Source organism: Podarcis erhardii (genome assembly GCF_964252035.2).
Source record: "Podarcis erhardii genome assembly, chromosome: 1".
Taxonomy (NCBI): Eukaryota; Metazoa; Chordata; class Lepidosauria; order Squamata; family Lacertidae; genus Podarcis; species Podarcis erhardii.
The window spans coordinates 138,440,286-138,462,784 of record NC_138497.1 but is presented as its reverse complement, the minus strand read 5'-3'; the positions used below and the strand labels follow the sequence as shown (position 1 = coordinate 138,462,784).

The 22,499-nt window shown below is 43.0% G+C and overlaps 1 protein-coding gene across 3 annotated transcripts in view; it reads right to left on the bottom strand.

Annotated features, from left to right (window-relative positions):
- Positions 1-22,499, bottom strand: part of ERBB4 (erb-b2 receptor tyrosine kinase 4) — an 816,477-nt gene that overhangs the window by 23,420 nt on the left and 770,558 nt on the right. For all 3 annotated transcript variants that reach the window (XM_081857293.1, XM_081857292.1, XM_081857294.1), the window contains exons 21-24: positions 13,559-13,714; positions 11,641-11,716; positions 7,696-7,842; positions 2,507-2,604 (exon numbers count right to left, since the gene is read on the bottom strand). In XM_081857293.1, the coding sequence (XP_081713419.1) occupies positions 2,507-2,604; positions 7,696-7,842; positions 11,641-11,716; positions 13,559-13,714 (477 nt within the window). The remainder of the gene's footprint in view (positions 1-2,506; positions 2,605-7,695; positions 7,843-11,640; positions 11,717-13,558; positions 13,715-22,499) is intronic.

The window sequence follows — 22,499 nt, the reverse complement described above, 5'->3', positions numbered from 1 at the left end:
CTGCCATCTCCAGGTGAAAGGATCAGGGGATCAGGGGCTGGGGGGGCGGCTGTTGAGGTTTTCACACTCGTCTGCTCCTGGTTGCGGTGCTCCACCAGCTAGGTCCCAGACTTCCTTCTCAACACTGGCCCTTGCAGGAACAGAAGCCTGACACTCTGGGAAACACGGCAGGCAATGTCACTCGAGGCAACAGCTGACGTTGTTCAAGTTGGAATATTTCTTGACACATTTTAACTCTTTTTCTCAGTGCCTCAGTTCAAGCCACTTTGTGCAAGCACTAGCCAAAGAAGCCCCCAAATGAGCAAAAAAGAATCAATCCATTTTACCTCTATCTGAGTAATTACTACAGCACTTAAAAAGGCTCTCTTGAGCATGGAAACTGAATATTAAGGTGCTGGTTTTTTTAAATAGCTGCATTCAGTTTTTAAGAAAGGGGAAAATCACTCCTTTTTTTCCATTCATCTTAATAAGAGAATTTGGTATATATTCTTTTTTAAAAAAGAAATCACTTACAGAGCAGATGCTAAATGAAAATGTAAAAAGGGTTTGGGTTTGAAGTAAAATAAATAATTTAACTGAAATGTCATTTTATACTTGTTTGTTCTGCCTTGTAATAACATAATCACACAAATGGTGATGGGGAAAATATTTTCTCACTATATACAGCTCTTTAGCTGAATGAGGGGAAGGGAGGAGAGCCAGTACAGGCAGAGATCCCTATAAGCCAGGAATGGAAAACCTGTGGCAGGCCAGAGGTTGCTGGACTCCAACTCCCATCAGCCCCAGGCAGCATGGCCAATGGTCAAGGATGATGGGAGTTGTGGTCCAGCAACACAGAATCAGAGAATTGTAGAGCTGGAAGGGACCCTGGGGGTCATCTAGTCCAACCCCCCGCAATACAGGAATCTCAACAAGATCATGCATGACAAAACAGACCACAGATTTCCCAGTCCATCTAGAATTAGAGTCCTCTTTCTTCCTCTGCCCATGTCACATTCCATGGGAGTCCAGGGCACTGGAGGCCATTTCCACATCCATCTTGCTCCTCTGCCACTGGTCTGTCAAGTTACTTGAACTCCAGGAAACTCATAACTTGACAAGAGTTGTCATTCTCTGGAATGGGCTGTTGCAGTGAAACAGGACTCTGTTGAGCCTTATAGTGATCTCTCCATGTGCAAGCAAAGGACCACACACTACTCCAGGGAGTATCTTAAGTGCAGGCGTGTGAAACTAGTTGCATGCAGACTCTCCCTTACAATGAATTTCAGAGGGACTCTGGGATTTCTTTAGAGGCAAAATATCTTGGGGACCCTCTGAAGCAGATTTGCAAGGGGAGCACTGAGGGACTGGAGGGGAGAGACACAATGCTGAAAACTGCCCTCCTTCCTGTTCCTCTGAAGGGTTTCTTCCTTCTGCAGAAAGACACCATAGAACATTGCCCTTTGAAATTATCGTGATTTCTTCTCGGATGGAAATCCAGATGGAAGATGCAGCACCTCTGTGTGATCTAGCAATGGGGGCAGCCATGTGTGCCCCCCCTCCACTCACTCAATGTCCCCATCACCATGTGATGGTGATAGAAAGGGCCATTTCTAGTTCTATTTCAATCTGCACAGCAGCTGCTATGCTTTTCAGTTAGCTAGTCACAAGTGGCTGGACCCTGTAAAGAATAAATAATATTTTGAAAGGCATCCATTGGACCACGTTGTAAATGGTGGTTCAGATAATGGTGGTGTCGATTCAAAAAGAATCCATACATGCAAGGACAAATAGGAGAGAATGGTCTTTGTATCAGTCACATGCAAAATTTAAACCAATTTGTCCATCTCTACTTTTGTACACCCATAGGCTACCCACTGGATTTTGCCTGAGGAATTTCAGTGAAACTCAACAGGAGTTTTTCATTAGATTTAGGGATGTCTGAGAACTTCAGTATTTGTGAATTCTGATATGAATCGACCTAGTCTTCACCTCCCAGATTAATTATCAGATTGGGATTTAGTTATCTAACAAGATTTCATACTACCTAATGTGCATTTTGATTTTTGAAAACACTCTCTCTCTACATATATATATATATATATATATATATATATATATATATATATATATATGAGAAAATATGCAATTTGATATTGGTGCATTTAAAAAAATGGATTAATGCATATTGTAGCAGAAAATGACATGGGCAGGAAATAGACTGATTCGCCCGTCCCTAATTTGACTACCAAAATTACTAAGGACAACCTTGCACATCCTTACCAGATTTAATAATTTAAAATACCAAGATTACGCGATTACACAACTCTCCAAAATGTATTTGTGACATAACTCTGTTGGAAAACTCATGCATTATATAGGAATGTTAGTCAGAAACCAGGAATAGTAGTGGTACACTTGTGAATGTTTACTTGATAGCAAAAAAAAAGAGCTCGTCCCTGTGTAACCTTTAAAATGATCTTAGGAAAGCCCATTCAGAGAGAAGGTCTACTGCAGAGCTGCTCACCTGGATGACCAGGTATCTCTGAGGATCTCGAGCCATTCTAGAAAATTCAGCAGCCAATTCCTTGAACTTAGGCCGACTGTCAGCATCAATCATCCAACCTAAGGCCAGATACAATGAGAGGAAAAATGCTTCTTGTTAATAACAAGCAATGTATGGCTTATCGTAAACAGTTCAGTCCTTAAGAGGAGGTATAAACTCAAGGCACCACCCAGCTGAAGTTGGCTATATTATGGGCTATATTATGGCTTTTTATTCTTTACTGTACTCAGTACACCTTACATTTTCATTTCCTAAATATTTGTTCCATATCATGGTTTAAGCTTACTTATTAGGAGCAGAAATCTTAAGCATATTTACTCCTTACTTATGGTACTTATAACCTGCCCATTACATTTACAGTAAAATAATAAAAATGAACCGTGTTCAAAAATAGAAAAATAATATTGACCAGCTAAACATGTTAATCACAGATAAGATTCACATGGTAATAATTTAGTAAAACACACACTCAATCCACAATGCACTTCGCTTCACTGGACAAAGATCTGTCTTTACCTGTCAATAACATTGGAGCATGACACACATCATGGATGGGGTGTGTGTCATTCCATAAGCTTGGTGATAGAACAGAGAAGGACATCCCATGCACCCACACAATACAGACATTACTTGGCAAAAGGATACGAAGTAGGGCCTCCTCTGCACATCTTAATGCAATGGCAGGAGACATTCCTTCAGATATTTGGACTTCAAGTCATTTAGGGCTTTATATGTCACCATAAGTATCCCGAAGGTGATTGCCAACTAGCACAGTCCTTTCAAAATAGGTATTATATGTGACTGTGGCAGTGCCCCAAAGGATCTTGGCCACTGTATTTTGCACCAGTTGCAATCGCTCAATTGTTTTCAATGGTAGCCACACACAGAATGCTTACAAAGTTCAGTCTGGAAGCTACCAGAGCATGGATAACTGTGGCCAGGTTATATCTCTGCCCAAGAAAGGCCGAAGCAGACAAGCCAACTGGAGCTTGGAACAGGCACTTCTAGACAATGATTTCACCTGTTATTCAAGAGTACACAACTGCTCCTTCAAGGGGAGTAAAGCCCCATTAGAGCAGGGTGTCCCTCCAACGCCTGGACCCAAGAACCAACCACAAACACAACACCACGGCTTGGCCTGGATTCAGTTTCCAATTATTGCCCCACTTCCAGTCTATTACAACTTCCACATGGTGGTTTAGCATCTGCATTGCTTCTCATAATTCAGATGGAACAGAGAGAGAGAAATGGTTGACACTTGCATAATGATCACACCTCGCTCGAAATTCCCCGATGACTATTACCACCAACTTTATATCAATATTAAATACCATGGAAGACAAGATCAAACCCTGCAGGACTCTGCAGGTCAGCTTCTGCAGGGTCATGTAGAAGACTTCCATCCCCATTCTTTGAAACTATCTTGAGAGGGAGGAGCAGAACCATTGCAAAGCAGGGCCCTCCAACTCTCAACGCCCTCCCTGGGTGTTCAAAGGAGGTACATATTGTACCTCCCAACTGTCCTGCTTTGAGCGGGACATCCCAGATTAACAGAAGTCACCTCAGCTTCCGTTTTAAATCCCGAATGTCCCAACTCCCCATCTGCTGCCCCCTCAAGGCCTCCATTGAGGCCTGTCATGGCTGCAGACGTGCCTCTGCAAAGTGCGGCGCCAACTTCCGGAAGTATATCAGCAGCCGCAGCAGGCCTTGTGGCACAGGAGGGCTTGGCCTCATCACAAGTGGCAGTGAGCTGACGAAGGTAAGGCGGCAGGTAGGCCAAGGTGTGCTTGCAGGTGGGGGGGGGATTGTGGCAGCAGCAGGCCAAGGTGGCATGGTGGAGTTGTGGTGGCATGGTGTCCTGGATTTGGATTGGGAAAAGTTGGAGACTATGAGGTACCATGGTCAATAGCATCAAAAGTCACTGGGATGTTAGGGGGAATTAACACTTTCCCTCTCTCTTTCTTGAGAAAGGCCATCGATCTGGGTGACAAAGGCAGTTCCAGTGCCAAACCTAGGCTTGAAATGGAGTCTAGGAAATGAGTCCTATTATACTCACTTCCAAGATGACATGGTGCATATCTTAACTATCCCTTTTCTTTTCTGAGACACTTCCTTGTGTTGCTATTTTCATTTTTGATTTTCTCTATACTTGACACACAATCAAATCTTCCCCTGGAGTCTGAGGTTTCACTCAGTTGCTTGAGTTATCTGGCGATTCTGTTCTATGCAGCATTTTATTCATCTCTGCCTCATCTTTATGGCACAGTATAATGCAGATTGTGTGGGGTAAGCTGTAGGGGCTACTGTCACTCATTACAGGTGTCCTAGTACTCTGAAAAACCAACACATCACACAGCTTCTGAACCCGACTTGCAGCTACACTGGTTTGCTAATGGCTGGGTAAGTCCCAATTGTTTCTAATCCTATCTACATCTCATGTTCCATTTATTATGATCCCCATTATGCTATGGAGAATTCTTTATCTCAAAAAAATACAGTAGAGAGGAAACCAAGCTTTCCAGAAGCATAAAATGGGATGGCTATTAAATATGACAGCTCTTGGATATCCCTGTCAAGTTTTTTTATTGCCCCCCCCCCCCCCGGCATCATTTTTTAGTGTTGATTACATTGCAGAAGTACATCTGCGCATCTAAAGCCTGCTTGATTACTATGGCTGCTGCTACCTAGACATGTTTGAATTTTCATAGTATGGCATTTTGTTTCTTCTTATCTTTCTTCTTGCTGGCTCAGAGGAAGGCTGTCTGGAAATAGCTGGCTCTCCTCTGCTGCATGACCGAGGGCACAAAGTATCACTAATAAGTATATTCTGCTCCGCAACAGCCACTAGTTTATCTCAGAGCAACCCTCTTCCACCCAAGATAGCATCAGCAATTTTTGAGGAATCTGTCATCATTTGGCAGGAAGTCTAAATAAAGTGGGTCTTATCTGTTGAAACCTCCACTCTTCCCCATTTAAATACCTAGAACCTGTGAGTGACACCTGACTGCTAGTGATGAAGTTGTACGTACAACTCAGGATGAGACTAGTACAACACCACATTAGCTTTGAGAATCTTGCCAAATGGTTTCCAGTGTAGAATCACATCCAGAGATCATGAGCTGGCTCACATATGGCCCTAGTGTGAGATTCTAGTGTGCTTGCACCCTTCCCCCACGTTAAGGCATAAGGCAAACTGCAGAGCTGGTATGTGCTTGCCTGTATATGCACTGATCCTGCCCTGCATTTCATCTCCCTCAATAGAGGGGTGAGTGGATCACATGAGCAGGATATATACACATGGCTCTGGGGTCATAAACTATTCACCACATGTAACAAGCATCTCACTACACATAGAGGAAATGTGCAGACACACATGTGAACCAGCCTGCACAACTACAGGTCTGAGGTTCTGGTCTGTATCCCCCTGAGGTGGTTAACTTGAGCCTGCCTTGTTCCACTTCAAATTGCAAGTGAGGACTCTTTCATGAACGCTCCTCCATACGAAATATGGTAATTCCCTGACCAAAGAACACCAGAAAAGCAAGGGAAAGTATTCTATGAGAAGGGAAGTATATTGCAGGGAGGAGCATGCATGTGGATCTCCACCTGCAGTCTGAACTGGTGCAGCGCAGAGAAAAAAAAGTTAATTGCTTCCAACCAGGCCTGTATGTCAAGCCTCAAAGGGGAGGAAACCACCGTTCTGACACCTGTGACTGAGACTTCAAAAGTGTGATGCAATTCAGAACATGTGTAATCTCTTCCCAGGGGACCACATATACGTACATCCTAAACCAGCCAATTAAAATACAAAGGAGCAAAACTTCCCAACCAAACCAGATAATGCACTTTTCAAGCATGAATTCTGTGAGGAGGACCTTGGAGTCCTTAAAACCAACCAGGCTTCTATAGAAAACAAGAACACAGTAAGTGATTATGCGTAAATATTTCTCCAACCTTAACTGCTACAGCTAGACTTCTGGTAGTTGAGTATGATTGTGATGTATCTACGCATATATAGGAAGGACTTCAGGTTGGCTTCTGGTTTACGTGCCCTCAACAATGGTTTTGCCTCATGTCCTAAAGTCTTGTTATGAGGTCATCATCCTCTGCAATTAAGTACTCGGAATGCTAATTTTGTTTACCTTGCATGTCGTTGCAGAAGGAAGGAAGTCATGACTCAACAAGTTGGGGACTGAGCATCCACCAGCAATGGCACAGTTCCCTCCCTGATTCTTTGGTGATGCTGAACTTGGTATGATTCCTGGCCTTCCCCAACAAAGCTCTTGTGTGCTGCTGCAGCAGCCTGTCAGCTCAAGCGGTTAGCAGGATTAGCTTCTTCGTACTCTTAGTTTAATGTTTTCATCTGTACACACGAGCACCAAACCCCACGTGGAGGAAATGGCTGTGTGTTAATCTCATTTAAATTAAGTCAGAAAAACCACAGAGACTTTCCTAATTCTTTTTAAATTAGAAGCTTGAGCTTCAGGGTCACATTTTCTAGCATGTGCACATTGGGAGAGGGGGGAGATGTGTTGGTGAGCATCCAGTTGCAAATAGCACAAATAATAATGATTTGCTCGGGATTCTTGCCCAACTCTTCTCTCCCCCTGCCCTTAAAGATGCATATTTAGCAACTAAAATATCAGTGCCTCTCCACACTGGAACACTTCCTCCCAAAAGCTCAGTCTTTTCATATTAATCCAAGTTTTTTTTAATAAAACACACTGGATTTTATTTCTTATTCACTATGTCATTTAGAGTCAACTTTCACCCCTTTAGAACCTTTAATAGGTGGCTACCTGGGTACCGTAATTACGTGAAATGCTATCATCTAACAAATCAATTGTTATGGAAATGACAGCAATTTGTCTGCTACAATTTTGACTTCACAGGAATAATGTCTGATACTATCTGCTGGCAATAAGAATCCAAGCTAATGCAAGCGTATTCCATCAGACTCACATCCTTCACAAGTGTGAGGCTTGTGTGTAATATTTAGACATAATTGATGTAGCCTCCTGAATATAATGCTTCAAAATGGCAAGCAGTATTACAGAGGACTCACGACATTAATGAATGCAAGCTGTGGCAGACCAACGCTTCAATACAGCTCATCCGCACAGAGCTACAGCCAAACGAGAAATACTCACATTTCACCATCACCATGTAAACATCAATGGTGCAGATCGGAGGTTGTGGCAAGCGCTCCCCTTTCTCTAGCAAGTCAGGGATTTCTCTTGTTGGGATGCCATCATAGGGCTTTCCACCGAAGGTCATAAGCTCCCAAATGGTGACACCTAAAACAGAAAAGCAATGGTCACATTTTAATGAATGCATACTTGAAACATGAATATACACACATTAGGAATCATTTATCTGAGCCAATATAAGGTTATAGTGGGATTTGCACCAGTTCATGTGCGGTCTTGTTTTAGGAACATGCAATGCAGAGCTCCTTCATGAGGCCTGTTAGAGAAAATGCAATACCAGTGTCCCTCCACACGTGTTTAAGCACCACTGCCACCTCCTGCCCTGCGCCATGGTAGAGGATGCTCCTGTGCAAGGAAATGGAGCTCTCTGTGAGCACTAGTGCTCTTCCTGCCCACAATCACACACTGGATCAGGTGGACTTCTAGCATTTCATATGGCAAACTGAGAAAAGCAGTTTGCACTGATGCAAAAAGGATTTGTGAAGAAATCCCAGCACTATGTTCTCCTATTGCTGCTGGGGTCAATCTACTAGAAAGTTGTCTTGATGAAGCCTCCTTGAATGAATAGTTAGGATCTTGAGTAGCTCCTCGGGGGACTGTGGCCAAAGTGTATTTTTTTAGCTGTTTTTATTCCAGTTTAAGGCAGAAATGGGAAACCTGTGGTACCCTGACTGAAACGTGACTTGATGGAGATAGAGCATATGTTTTGCATTCAAAAGGTCCCAGGTTCAAGCCCAGGAGCCTCCAGGTAGGGCTAGGATTGTCCCTTGTGTGACACCCTGGAGAACTGCTGCAGGCAGTGTGTCAATAGTGAGCTGGATGGACTACTAATGGCTGCATGGTCCTTTGGTATACAAAAAGTTGTTGGACTCCAACAGGCATCAGCTGCCTCCAGGCAGCACAGCCAATAGCAGGGGATGATGGGCGTTTGGGCTGACAACTTCTGGAGAGTCCACAGGTCCCTCAGCCCTGGTTCAAAGCTGAAACACGTTCCCTGAATGCATAAAAGATAATGTATATAAAAGTTGGGGGGAAACCCCAGGGGAAAAACAAGACCAAAGAAGAGATCCTACAGTTTGCTGTTATAATCCTCAGCAGATCCAAAGGAATATTACTTGATTCTTTCATCATTTAAGAACCTGGAACTTAAGGGAAGAATACTGCATATCAGCAAGGGGAAAATATTTAGAATGATTTGCAGGGGTGGAGTTTAAAAATTATGTCAATATTTTAAAATGTGGAAAAGTAAAAAAAAAAAAAATGCCACCTACACCAAAGAAACTTCTATTGTGAAGAGAGAGAGAAACCTATTTTCTAAAATAGCACATTTTCTCTAACTTACCCCGAAAGCAAAAAAGTTATACTATTTTTATGTTTCATGTCACTCAAAATCAGTGACAGTGTGTGATGCATGTCTATATCATATATATTTAGAAATGCCTTATGATTTATGGCAGTGCAATGTTTTTGTAACTGGGACACTATTTTCAAATGTCTTCAAAATTATTATTATTATTATACTCTTTCAGCTGGGAAAGAAGATAAATAACACACACAAAGCCACAAGTAACTTTTTTTTTAATCCCCAAAGACCTAGTTTAATATCAAAACTACTCTCTTGTCCCAGCAGCTTCCTTATTTGGTCTTTTTTAATTCTTTTATTTTAAAGGTCATTTAAAATATGCCTCCAGTGCGGTAATCATATCTTGCAGGTTGTTACTTCCAGCCTTGAGAGGGGCAGGTAACACAACTATTGATAGCGCATAGAGTACAAACATGTCGCGTTTCCCCCCCCTCTAGCCACACACATTTCAGCATCGGATCCAGGCATCTCTGGGGCACCATATGGAGCTGGCAGAGTGGAAATCACACACAAACATCCCACCCCAGCTGGCCAGCAGAAGAGCAGCAGGGCTTGACTTGCATCAGTGGGGCAACCACTGAGTTCAGCCTCACGCTTCCTCTGGGCTGCTGTTCTTTGACTGACTGATATCGTCATCAAAATTAAAGATACATGCATGCATGCAAATCTTACTAGGTTAGAAAAATGAGAACGATATAGACTAAAACACCGCAACTGGAAGTAAATCTAAAACTCAATGCATTTAGAAATAGGAAACTAGCAATTACACACTATTAAGCACATTCAAGTCATTACAACAAAAACGTGTATCACATATAAGAAACCATAGGGCTACAGATGCTGTCATGCGCACATTCAGCTGGCTGTAAGTTTCAGTGAATTTACTGGGACTTAACTTCTGAGTAAAGATGCATTGGGTATGGATGCCCACCTGAGACCTCCTGCGTTACATCAAAGGTTCCAGGGCTGAGGTCTTTCTCTGTAGTGTTGTTAATCCTTCCCAGAGAACACAGCTATTTTGCTAACTAGAGGCATATATCACAGAAGAGGCCATTGGATGTCTTTGTATATAAAATCCCAATGTCCATTTTTTTTCTTAGCTCAAGAGAAAATAAAGGTAGCCAGTTTGAAGAGCCAAATACTATATTTTGCTATCACATCCTAATAATATTTCAGCTAGTACCACACGAGTGATTGTACTACTGTTGTTGCAAATACCTTTTGCAAGAGCAAGTGATGACCAAGTTTATTTTAATTGCTTCCTGCAGGCTTCATTCTCTCTGGTTCCACTATCCAAGGGGCAGGGAATCATTCCAGCAGCAGCTGGAAGAGCTCAGGAGGCAAACAGCCAGACAGGTGCCAGTGAATTGAGCTTGATATTCCAATTAACTAAATTAAACTAATTCCCTGTTTATGGATTTCAGAGATTCCTCATGCGCTCGACCTTTCTTACAAATGGTAAGGTTATTTGGGAAGTACAATTGGATCCCAAAATGATCAGTCTGCTTACCTATCAGTTTAATCCTCCCTCTCACTTTATTTGTTCTGTGTTATAATAAATTTCCTTTTATGGTACAAAAATTCCCATCAGCCTTTTTTTTAAAAAACAACAACAACACCCAGAAACATTCACAGCTTTTCAACTTAGCTTTTCTAAGGAGTGTTGAAAACTATGGCCCCCAGCATTTTTTCTATATATCTTAAGGTAAGCAGAAAAGAACTGTTTTTTATGATGCGCCACACTGCTACTAACCTGCTGCTTACACCAGTGAAGGTAGCATTACAGTCTGGAATATTTCACAGAAACAACTTAACAACTCTATTCAGATTTTTCTTTTTGAAGAGAACCAACAGATGAGGAAGTGTGGAACAAAGCTTAGGGCAAGGACTCGCTTTATAGCATATCTAGCTAGGTAGGAACAAGAGTCCTAACTTGCAGCAGTGGCTCTTTGGCGTCTCAAACAGAAGTCATTCTCACTTGCTGGAAGACAGGAAAGACCAGACCTCCAAGCCAATGCCCTAGCTGAATATTAGGTTAATGAAGTTTTTAAAAATTAATGCCAGGTGTGCAGAGAGGGAGCTTGCTACCAGCACCACACCTGTGGGGAGGGGAGGTTAAAGCCTTCCCTCCTCAGCTGCAGCCTAAATAAACATTTCTCCTTCCATATGGCAATTAGCTTTTTGCCATGGAAAGTTCCCATTGGTGGCAATTTGATACTCACCCCCAAAAAAGCTCACTGCTGTGCATGGTAGAGGTGGGATATGTTACCAAGTGGTGCTGATAGCAATGTTCCTTCATGCCTGGTGTTTAATTTTCAAAAAGCCACAACCTAATTGCTACTTGCTTCCTTAAGGGAACATGTAGTCAGGCCCTGAGGCTTCTACATGGAGCTCATGAGTCCAGCCACTGAATTTCCTCCTCCTTTGTACTAAAGTAAGTAAGATAAATGTCAGAAACAGGTTAGAAGAGCTCCATGCGTAGATACAAAGTAATGAATTAAACAAATAGGCTTTTGTTTTACCATAGCTCCAAACGTCAGTCTGATGTGTGAACTTCCTGTAATGTATACACTCAAGAGCCATCCACTTAATTGGCATCTAGGGTGACAAAAGAAAGCAAGCAAAACCAATTAGTGTAGAAAAGGACATTTGCCCCAAACCTGGGTTTTCAGTTCACATTACAGGCAGCCGTGGTCGGTGGGTTCTCATCTGGCTTCTCAGTGCTGAGCATCACTGGTGCTTACCGAGACAGGGAGGGGAGAAGAGGAGGGAGCTCATCCTGGTCCAGGCACTTTCCTGCTACTGTGCCTGCACTGTACCGACCTCCCCCTGCCTTGTCCCTCCTCGCTCAGCAAGTGGCGGTGGCGCTCAGTGTTGCTCTGCTCTGCCAGGGGGCAGGGCTGGCGCACGTCCTGGGGGCGGGGCGGGCGTCCTGGGGGTGTGGTGCGCCACCGGCGGAGGTGTGGCACCCCGCGTGGGCGGGGGGCAGCCATGATGGCACCCCACCGGGATTGTGCTGCCAGGGGCGGTGCGCTCCCCAAACACTCCTCTTCCTCCGCCGCAAGTGATTTCAGGAGCATCATTTGGCCATGCTCAGTGGTGAGGCTCAGAAAATAAACATATGCTAATGGTTTACATTATCAGTTACAATCTAATTATAGCTCTATTCATTGTCTGAATGTTCTTTCTCTCTTTAACAGTGCCTTGGGTCTCAAGTGCTGCCATAAGGAAATTTGGCTGTTTATTGTGAGCTGAAGTGCAGATTTGTATGGGAAACATATATAAAAATCCCCGAGTGGACTGTCTAAAACTATCTGCATTTTTCTTCCAGAAAATTAACAATGGAGGAGAAACATTTTTAAATCCCATAGTAGATGATGGGAATTCATTGGAATAGGAGTTTTGCAAAGCCCATCCCTTTACTTCTAAGAAGTGTTCTACTTTCTGTTCCTGCCTCCATGAAGGAATTCTTTGCTTTCAGGAACCATGGCCATAAATCAGATGTGCATTGGCAGGAACAAGCATTGCAAAATGGGTACCATTTAGCTATTCCATACTTTCAATGGGATATGTACTGAACTGCTGGTTCCATAGTAACTCAAACATCCAATCAGTTTGCACAAAGTGTTTCCACAACCAGCGACAAGCTTGTTTAAGAGTTTCTGTAGCTTCTTAGCCACTCTTTTCTTAGCCAACTCAGCTTGCAGAAGAATTTGCATGTCTAGTCACCCTCATTTGCATGCCCTACCACCAATAATTGGTTTTCCCAATGAAAAGTAAATTGAAATGTATGGGATGTATGGGATAACTGTCTTTGTAATATTGGATTACTATGGCATCCCTGCAACAGAATAGTATGAAACAGTTGTGGTTCCTCAGGTTTATAATGGTAGCAATCAGGACCAGACCAAGACATTTTAGCACCCGAGGCAAGTCACAAAATGGTACCCCCTCACTAGTGTAGAAGTGTATTGGGAACAGGTGGGGGAGTCAAATCAACCTTACCCAACGGTTGATGTGGGAATTAAAGCCCATCACTGGGGTGGCCCCTGCTCTGAATCACATGAGGTGGGTACAGAGCCCAGGAAACCCCACAGAGCAGCTCCCATCATTTCCTTCCTAGGGGTGGGAGGAGACCAGTAGCACCTATTCGCCAACAGGTGGCATGGGGGGCACTGCCAAGGAGGGGGCAGATCCAACCTCCAAGGAGCGCGATGCAACTGTCGCTGCCACTGTGGAAGCTGGCAATGCATTGCTCAGATACTGGATCTGCTGCCTCTGTGGATCTTGCCACCTGAGGCAGTTGTCTCACCTTGTCTCATGGATGGGCAGCCCTGGTATCAAGATGGGGGCCATGAAACTCACCTTCCCCAAAGGTTTATCAAGAAACAGGCTTAGGATCAAGGCCCTTTCAAATCCTGGATTTAATCCAACACCCACCTTTCCTCCATCAGCACTGTACTCTTTCTCATCCCCTTCCAGTAGCCTGGCCAAGCCAAAGTCTGTGATCTTCACATGGTTTGGTGATTTCACTAAGACATTCCTGGCTGCCAAGTCTCTGTGAACCAATCGCCTCTCTTCCAGGTACATCATTCCCTAAGAAGCAAAAAGTTTTTTAAAAAATTGAAAACAGTTTTTAAGGTCCTGCTTTTGTAAAACATTTGCACAACATGCACCTTAGAAACATTCCCAGCTCTTGAACTAATGTGTGGACCAGAACTTACAGTAGCTGCCTCCCCTGATTCTACCCGTCTCTGAATATTGTGGCACAGTTCTCAGCAGTTTAAACATACCAAAACAAACATGTAAATATGTAAATTGAGACAAAATACACATGAAATATCCATTAAATGCTATTTTGAGATTTTTTAAGAAAGGAACATAATTATGGATAAAGTGGCACAGACCAGAAATAGATGGATTTGCCCATCAGTAATCTGTGTTTCCCTTCACAAACTGCTACGTTTTGCAATTAGGACTTAGATTTTGTAGATATTTTATATTTCTCTCCCCCATATCATCATTTCTATTGGGTTTCTAAATTATTTTTTTCTTTACAGACATAAAACAGGGACAGATAACATTGATGTATACAAAAGAAAGGAGCTGCAAGATGCCCATATAAAAGCATATGGGTTTGTATATGATATCTTTCTATTTCAGTAGTTCTTTGACTATACTCTTGAGCTTAGGCAGCTGATCTTGAAAACAGGCGGCATGCCTTCAGTGAAATGTGTCAGCATTGAAGCAAAGGTCCTGCCAAGATGGCCATCATCATTTTCATATTCCCCACTTTTTCGTCAAGGTGAGCTGCTAGAGCCCTTATGCATTAGGTTAACCGTCTCTCTGAGGACACCATGCAGGACCCCCAACATCCCTTCTTCCAGTTTTGTATGAAGGATTCCATTGACTATTTCGGATAAAATACGGCATGCTCACATGGTTATTTTGAGAGCACTCTGTTTCTGGATGAATGGCCACGACTAAGTTAGGTCCATTAATTTTTCCAGTGACACAGGAAAGGAAATGGCACCATGCTGAATAAAAATAGATTGTTTTGGCCATGGCTTTGGGCTGCCAGACTTGGTGTTTGTTTTATGCTTAGAGCAAAACCTATTAGTAACAAGGCTGTATCTGGAATGGTACTGATGGTTTCCCAGAGTGCACAGATACCATATGGGCAGTAAGAAATTTAAATTGGTCCCTTCTGCTCATTAGCAAATTGGTCCTGTAGTGAAACCGCCATCAGGGACAATATTTTAATGTGCTGTTTTACTGGTCTCCTAATAAAGTTGCTCCTAGAAATTGGTAGCTATTTCACAATAGTGGACCTCAGAAGGTGCTCTCTCTCTCTCTCTCTCTCTCTCTCTCTCTCCCTCTCCCTCTCCCTCTCCCTCTCCCTCTCCCTCTGCACGCAATGTAGTATTTACCATGAGAGACATCAGTCAGATTTTTCTGACTCAGGCTGTGGCCTAAATGAGAAGATAGCTATGAGCATATTATTTTATTATTCCATTTCTCAATGCTTATTTTGTAATATGGAAGCCAAACTATCCCTGTTTCATAAGGCTGTTATAAATTAAAAGTAACAAAGTAATAAAATCACCAAAGATTGATTCTAATAAAAAACAAAGATGCCTATATGAGCATTAGAATGGGGAAATTTTAGCTGTGTCATGGCTCAAAATACCAAGGGCCATAAAACAATTTGATTTTAACCTAGGAAATGTAGGAGGTGAAGTCAGAATGGAACGTTTTTGAAATTTATATAGGATGTCTTGTGCAAACTGCTCCTTTTGGGGCTTTTACTATTTACAATAGATTTTGTAGCAGCTGACAGTGAAGAGGTTTGGAAGCAGACCCACACACAAAAAAACCTCTTTGGACACAGACTACACAGCATTGTTTTCAAATAGGCTTTAATTGGCCGAGGCAAGCACATTCTCTCTTGCCAATTGCAAATCAATGCTGCTGGCTGTGAAACATCAGAGCTCTGGAACACTGAAGGATTAACAGTTTCTGACATTAAACCCAAAGCCATAAAAATAAAAAGGCAGGCAAATAAATCACAGAGGGTCAAATGATTATGAGCAGTATATACTGGGGAGTGCTATAAAACACTAGATTGCTTTAGATGGCACCTGGGTCGAGCACAGGCATTAGAATCATAGAATCATAGAGTTGGAAGAGACCACAAGGGCCATCGAGTCCAACCCCCTGCCAAGCAGGAAACACCATCAGAGCACTCCTGACATATGGTTGTCAAGCCTCTGCTTAAAAACCTCCAAAGAAGGAGACTCCACCACACTCCTTGGCAGCAAATTCCACTGTCAAACAGCTCTTACTGTCAGGAAGTTCTTCCTAATGTTCAGGTGGAATCTTCTTTCTTGTAGTTTGGATCCATTGCTCCGTGTCCGCTTCTCTGGAGCAGCAGAAAACAACCTTTCTCCCTCTATCATTAACATGATAGAAATCCCAAAGAGTGAAGAATCTTCCGCCTAATGAGGCCACAGTTCACCCAAACGTTATCCAGAGCAAGCCCCATGAGACGGAAAGGAACAGGGGCTGGGTAAGCAGCCAAAAACATACTGTAGTAGTTAGCAACTCATGTACAAGCATGCAGAACTGGCATTTCCAAAATTAAATTGAACTCCTCACCACATACATGTGCTTTTCCAGTGAAGGCAATATTCATTAACCTTAAGTCGTACTTATTAACTTCGCAAAGGCTTACATGAGGAGTGGTGGAATGTTTTTCGCTAGGGTAAAATTCTCTCAGGGGAAAGTAGCTGGAGACCACAAATTGGCAGTGAACAGGGTGAAGGTCCAAATAGGGCAGGGCCAGAACACATATAACCCCCCCACCACTGGGAGAGAGAGACTCTCCTTTCTCAGCTTGCCTTCCTTGCTGTGTGTGAAGAAAGGGGATCCTCTTTCCCATTGCACAATGAGGAAATGAAGTGAAATGGTGATGCAGGAAGAAATCTGACCACCATCTTAATGTGCAAGGCGACCAAGGATATGAGATGTGCATGCCTAAGGGCACTCAGAAAGGCCAAGACTGAGTTGAGAAGCCACCCACACCAACAAGCCCAATGGCTCAGCTGCAGTGAGCAGCAGACTGGGCTCGCTTTGCTAAGTTCCACGGTGACACTTCACAGCAAATGCTTCCTGGGTTTTTGGTTTTGGTTTTGCAGGATTGTGGCAGATAGTAAGCACTTTAGCACTATATCCTCTTAATGATAGTCACAGTAAACTACATATTGATTTTTCCTCTCGCCATCCTATTAAGGTGTTTTGTGAGTGGCTGAGCACACACAATATATACCCGAAAATAAGTTTTTGTATTAAAACTCAAACGATATCAGGCAAAACGAAATGAAGCTAGAGAAGGATACCTAATGATGCTCTCTGGATATGTAGAATTCAGATATATATTTCCCGGATGCTTCATTTGACCTTTTCAAGCCTGATAGGCATGGTATTATGTACTTATATTTAACTGTATATAAGGATCATAAACACAGTAAGCAAATTGAATTTCACAGAGTGAAAACAAATACTTAAGAACTAGAAGACATATTCTCAAAGCAAAATAAATTTACCATAGTGGACAGCGAGTTTGAAACACCACTAGAAGCCAGTTCATATAAACATGCATGCACATTTTGTAACTAATCTAAAATATATAGTACATCTGGTGACCATAGTGCTTGTGTACTTTACTGCCAGTCACAAAACAGAGATGCAGCAGAATTCATTTATTTAAAATGTGTATAGGCAACTCCCAATATTATATTCAGAATATAATCAATAACTAGTCTTAACCATAAAGCACAACCAGAACAAAATACAAAAATACCAGCAATATCAGTAGAACTTAATTTGTTCTGGAGGTCTGTTCTTAACCTGAAACTGTTCTTAACTAGAGGCATGCTTTTGCTAAGGGGCCTCTTGCTGCCACTACACCGCCGGCACACAATTTCCATTCTCACCCTGGGCAAAGTTCTCAGCTCGAGGTAACTCTTCCGGGTTAGCGGGGTTTGTAACCTGAAGCGTTTGTAACCTGAGGCAGTTGTAACTTGAGGTACCACTGTAATCACAGCAATCAGCCCAGTAATTGCAAAGAGGTAGCACAAAATAATTGAAACTATTGCTGCATCATAGCATAAGAAGCCAGACAAGTTAATAGCCCCAGACCAGACTGGCTTTGTCCCTGGCCGCAATATAACAGACCCCATCAGGAAACTACTGAACCTGATCGAACACAGCAAGGCAACGAAACTCCCATTGACAATCATGTCCCTAGACATCCTCAAAGCCTTTGATTGCTTGGAGTGGAAATACATATTAGCAGTACTAACTAACATGAAATTTGGCCCCAACTTCCTACAAATCCTCAAACAAATATACTCCCAAGCCTCAGCAAAATGCAGAACTAACAATATGGATTCTAATACTATAGCTATCCAAAGAGGCACAAAACAAGGATGCCCACTGTCTCCCTTCTTATTTATCCTGGCTCTGGAACCCTTAGCAATCCGCATCCGAGCAGCCACAGACATCAAGGGAGTGGAAATAAAAGGCAGAACCTATAAATTAGGGCTCTTTGCAGATGACCTAATGGTCACAACACCAGACCCCATAAGCACAGCAACCTCCCTAATCAGAGAACTCAACACATTTGCAATGGTGTCGGGCCTACAGGTAAATTTTACAAAGTCAGAAGCTATGTGCTTCAACACCCCTCCTCACACCCAAAAAGAACTCACGAAGGTCACCAAAATAAAACTTTGCCACACCAAGTTCAGATACCTAGGGGTACAAATAACCAGAAACCTCAATAAACTGTACCTCCACAACTACAAGCCCCTGTGGCGACAAATTAACAAAGACCTAAAGAGATGGAATAACACGAATTTCACTCTCTCAGACAAAATAGCCATGATCAAAATGATCACACTCCCAAAACTAACTTACCTATTCCAAACCCTCCCAATCTGGATCCCCTCAACACAACTTCGCAGTTGGCAGAGAAAACTACACTCCTTCATCTTCTCACATAAAAAACCAAGAATAAGCCCCAAATACCTGCACCTCCCCACCTCAGAAGGAGGATGGGGAATCCCCAACATAGAAGCATATTACAATGCCAACCAAATACGCCATATAATCCCATATATACTAGAAGATGAGACAAAACAATGGGTACACCTAGAGAGAGACACAATTGAAAACACCTGCACCACAACATACCCACTCCTCCCAAACAAACTAAAGAAAATTCCCACAACACTTAACAGGTACACACAGACCATGCTCAAAGCATGGAAAACACAAATAGGCAAACTCTCCCCAACCCCATCCCCACTAATCCCCCTGGCGTACCACCCATTATTCCACCATGCAGCACAAAACCTCCAGATAAAAACCTGGCGAACCAAAGGCTTATATCGCCTAATAGACTTTTATAAAAATAACAAACCCTTGTCAACACAAGAAATACAAGACAAACTAGAAGACACCCAAATGACCTGGTTAACACAACACCAACTACATGCCTTCTTAAACAACCCAACAGTAAAATCAGCAGCAACTAGGCCCCTGACAGCCTTCGAAAACCTCCTCCTAACAACAAAGGGAAACGGTAAAGGGACGGTATCCGCAATATACAAAATACTACTCCAAAATCCCGCAAATCCCCTAGACACAATCAAAAAACAATGGGAGAATGACATAGGCTATGAGATTAACCCCACTCAATGGACCAGAATGTGGTCTAAACCCCCCTTTAAATCCATATCAACAAAAAGAAAAGAACTCACACTGAAACTCACCTACAGGTGGTACCTAACACCAAGGAAACTAGCGCTAATACACCCAGGAACCTCACCAAAATGCTGGAGAGGGTGCACCTCCTCAGGCACATACCTCCACATGTGGTGGGAGTGTCCCAAAATCCAACTATTCTGGACAACAGCCATACGAGAAATATGTAAAATAACTAAGCAAGTAATAGACATCACCCCAGAATTGGCCCTACTAAACATCTTCCAAGACAACAATGCCCATTTACACCACAAAGAACTCATAACCCACCTGCTCTCAGCAGCCAGAAGCATCATAACCAGACACTGGAGAGACCTGTCAGGAGTAAGCATGGACCAATGGTACCAAATAGTATGGGAAACAGCCCTACTAGAAAAATTAACTAATAACCTGAAACTGACACGGGGACAAACAGAAGAAGACGCCTTCACCCCGGTATGGCTCCCCTTTATCACATACACAGCCCAACAGGACAATGACAATAATCCACCAACAGCATACAAATCAATATGGCTAACCTGATCCAAAACACCCACCCACCTCACTCACACACGAAAACAAAGATCACCACAGCCAATCACAAGCAAACAATCACACCCTAAGCCAACCCCAACCTCTCTCACCACCAAAGGAACACAAGTGAACAACACAAGCAACGCTGACACCAAACTCTACATACATTAAACATAATAGAAACACCGCCACCCGACCCCACCCCCATCCATCCCCCCCCTCCCCACCCCCCTTTCTTTTTTATTTCTGTTTTCTTCTCCCCCTAATGCCTCAACAAATGAAACGGATTTGTAAAAACGTTACATGGAAGAAGAAGAAGAAAAAAAAATACGAGGCACTACCCTTCTGTAAAACAAGAAAATCCTTAATAAAAAAAAAAAAACTCTCTTCAAAAAAAAAAAAAATCATAGCATAAGAAGCTCAATACAACCGTTTTTTAATAAATATATAAATAAATAAACAAGAAAGAAATGTTGAACAACTGCCTGCTCCCAGAGGTGATGTGCAGAGGACTGTGACTCTTGGAGAAGAAACAGAGAGGAAGGTCCTCCTTCTCTTCCATGCTCTGTATTCTCAAGGGTAAGAATGAGGTGCACCTTCAGTGAGAAGCTGGCATGCACTGGGCACTGGCACCAACCTAAGAAAACTCGCCATTTAATATAAGACAATATGAGCAACAAGGAAGTGCCCCAAGTGTTAAAACTATACCTCTACCCCCCCTCCCCACTCTCACATATTGGAATTGGCCTGACCTTACAATTGATAATCCCCCTTGTCACAATGACTACAAGCTTTTCCTTGCTGAGGATATCATTACAAGGGCAATTACTGCCAAACTCCTCTAACATCAAATCACTCTTTGAAACAGAGCCTAAAGACATTAAGAAGTCGAGCAGACATTAGAACCAGTTTTAACAAAAGGCACATTGAGGAAGTCTCCCTGGAACCTTAGCAGGAACAGGAGTAATCAATTAATTACAATAGCTGTCTTTATATCTACATAATGAAACACTTTACAGTTGGTGTTCTTGCATTGTTTCGTGCTTTCATTACACCTACACAGGAAATAGAACTAAAACACCACCTAGCACCTGGCAAGGAACAAATGGTTTCCTAATTTTCCCCTCTTAAAATTAGAAAAATTCGTGCTGCAGTGAAAATTTTTCTGTTCTCCATCAAAGAATGGGAAAATAAATTGCATTCAAATATTATTAAAGGGGAGGGGAAAGTATCACAGGTGGGAGAGGGGGGAATCAGGTTTTTGTCACACTTGCCTTACTTTTGTGGTGGCAGGGGATGTTTGCAAGTGCCCTTTCTTTCATGCCACAAATTATCTCAGCGGTTCTCTGTTCTGTGCAGCCTTCCTGGGCGGCCTTGCTTCAATGAAAGCCCAGAGGAAGACCTCAGAAAGTGACTCCTCCCATGAGCCTTTTCACTTCAGGAAGAATGGGTAGCCAGGGAGGTTGCAGAAATGTTTACTGGACGGGAAAAAGGCAGGCTGGCAGGCCAGCTGGCCACCAATGGGCACCTCATTGGGTTGCCATACACCTGGATTTTCCTGGACACTACTGGGCTTTCAAAGGCAGAATTGACATCTGGGAGGAACTTCTGAAAGGTGGGACTTTGTCCCAGATCTTAGGCAAGTCAATCGAAAAATTTTTTGTAAAAAACAAACAAACAAACAAACAAAAACTCAACAACTTTTGGGTGGTGTTCTGGTCTTTACTTTTTGAAATATGGCAACTATCACCTCACAGGGGATACAGGTGGCACTGTAGTCTAAACCACTGAGCCTAGGGCTTGCCAATCGGAAGGTCGGCATTTTGAGGTCCTGCGACGGGGTGAGCTCCCATTGTTCAGCCCAACCTAGCAGTTTGAAAGCAAACCCAAAAGTGCAAGTAGATAAATAGGTACTGCTCTGGTGGGAAGGTAAACGGTGTTTCCGTGCACTGCTCTGGTTCGCCAGAAGCACCTTAGTCATGCTGGCTACATGACCTGGAAAAACTGTCTGCAGACAAATGCTGACTTCCTCAGCCAGTATAGAGAGATGAGCGCCGCAACCCCAGTTGTTTGCGACTGGACTTAACTGTCAGGGGTCCTTTTCCTTTTTATCACCTCACAAGGGAAGCTCCAAACCGAGCACCTACAGAAAGTGCTGTGAGAATAGGCAGATAAACAGAAGTTTCATTCACAGGAGAAGGGCAGATTTAAACGCAGCTCTACTTAAAATATCCTCCACCTATGGATGGCCATAGAAGCAGAATAATACTCAGGGAGTGAAGAAACAGTCAGGCAGCAATGAGATGCGGAACTGATTTCCTCCATAAATGCTGAGGATCCTGCGGGACAGGAGTCGCCCTTTGCTGTGCGGTTGCTGAAGTCGTGCAGCTTCCATCCAATCCTCATCAGGCCTTGTTCACTAACCGGCTCTTGGGCTAGACCTTCCCCTGTGCCATGAGAGGTGCTTTAGAACTGAGAGGTGCCTCATGAATCTCTTAAATGCTGCTTAGCAAAAGACCCGTGTGAGAGGGAAGCAGAT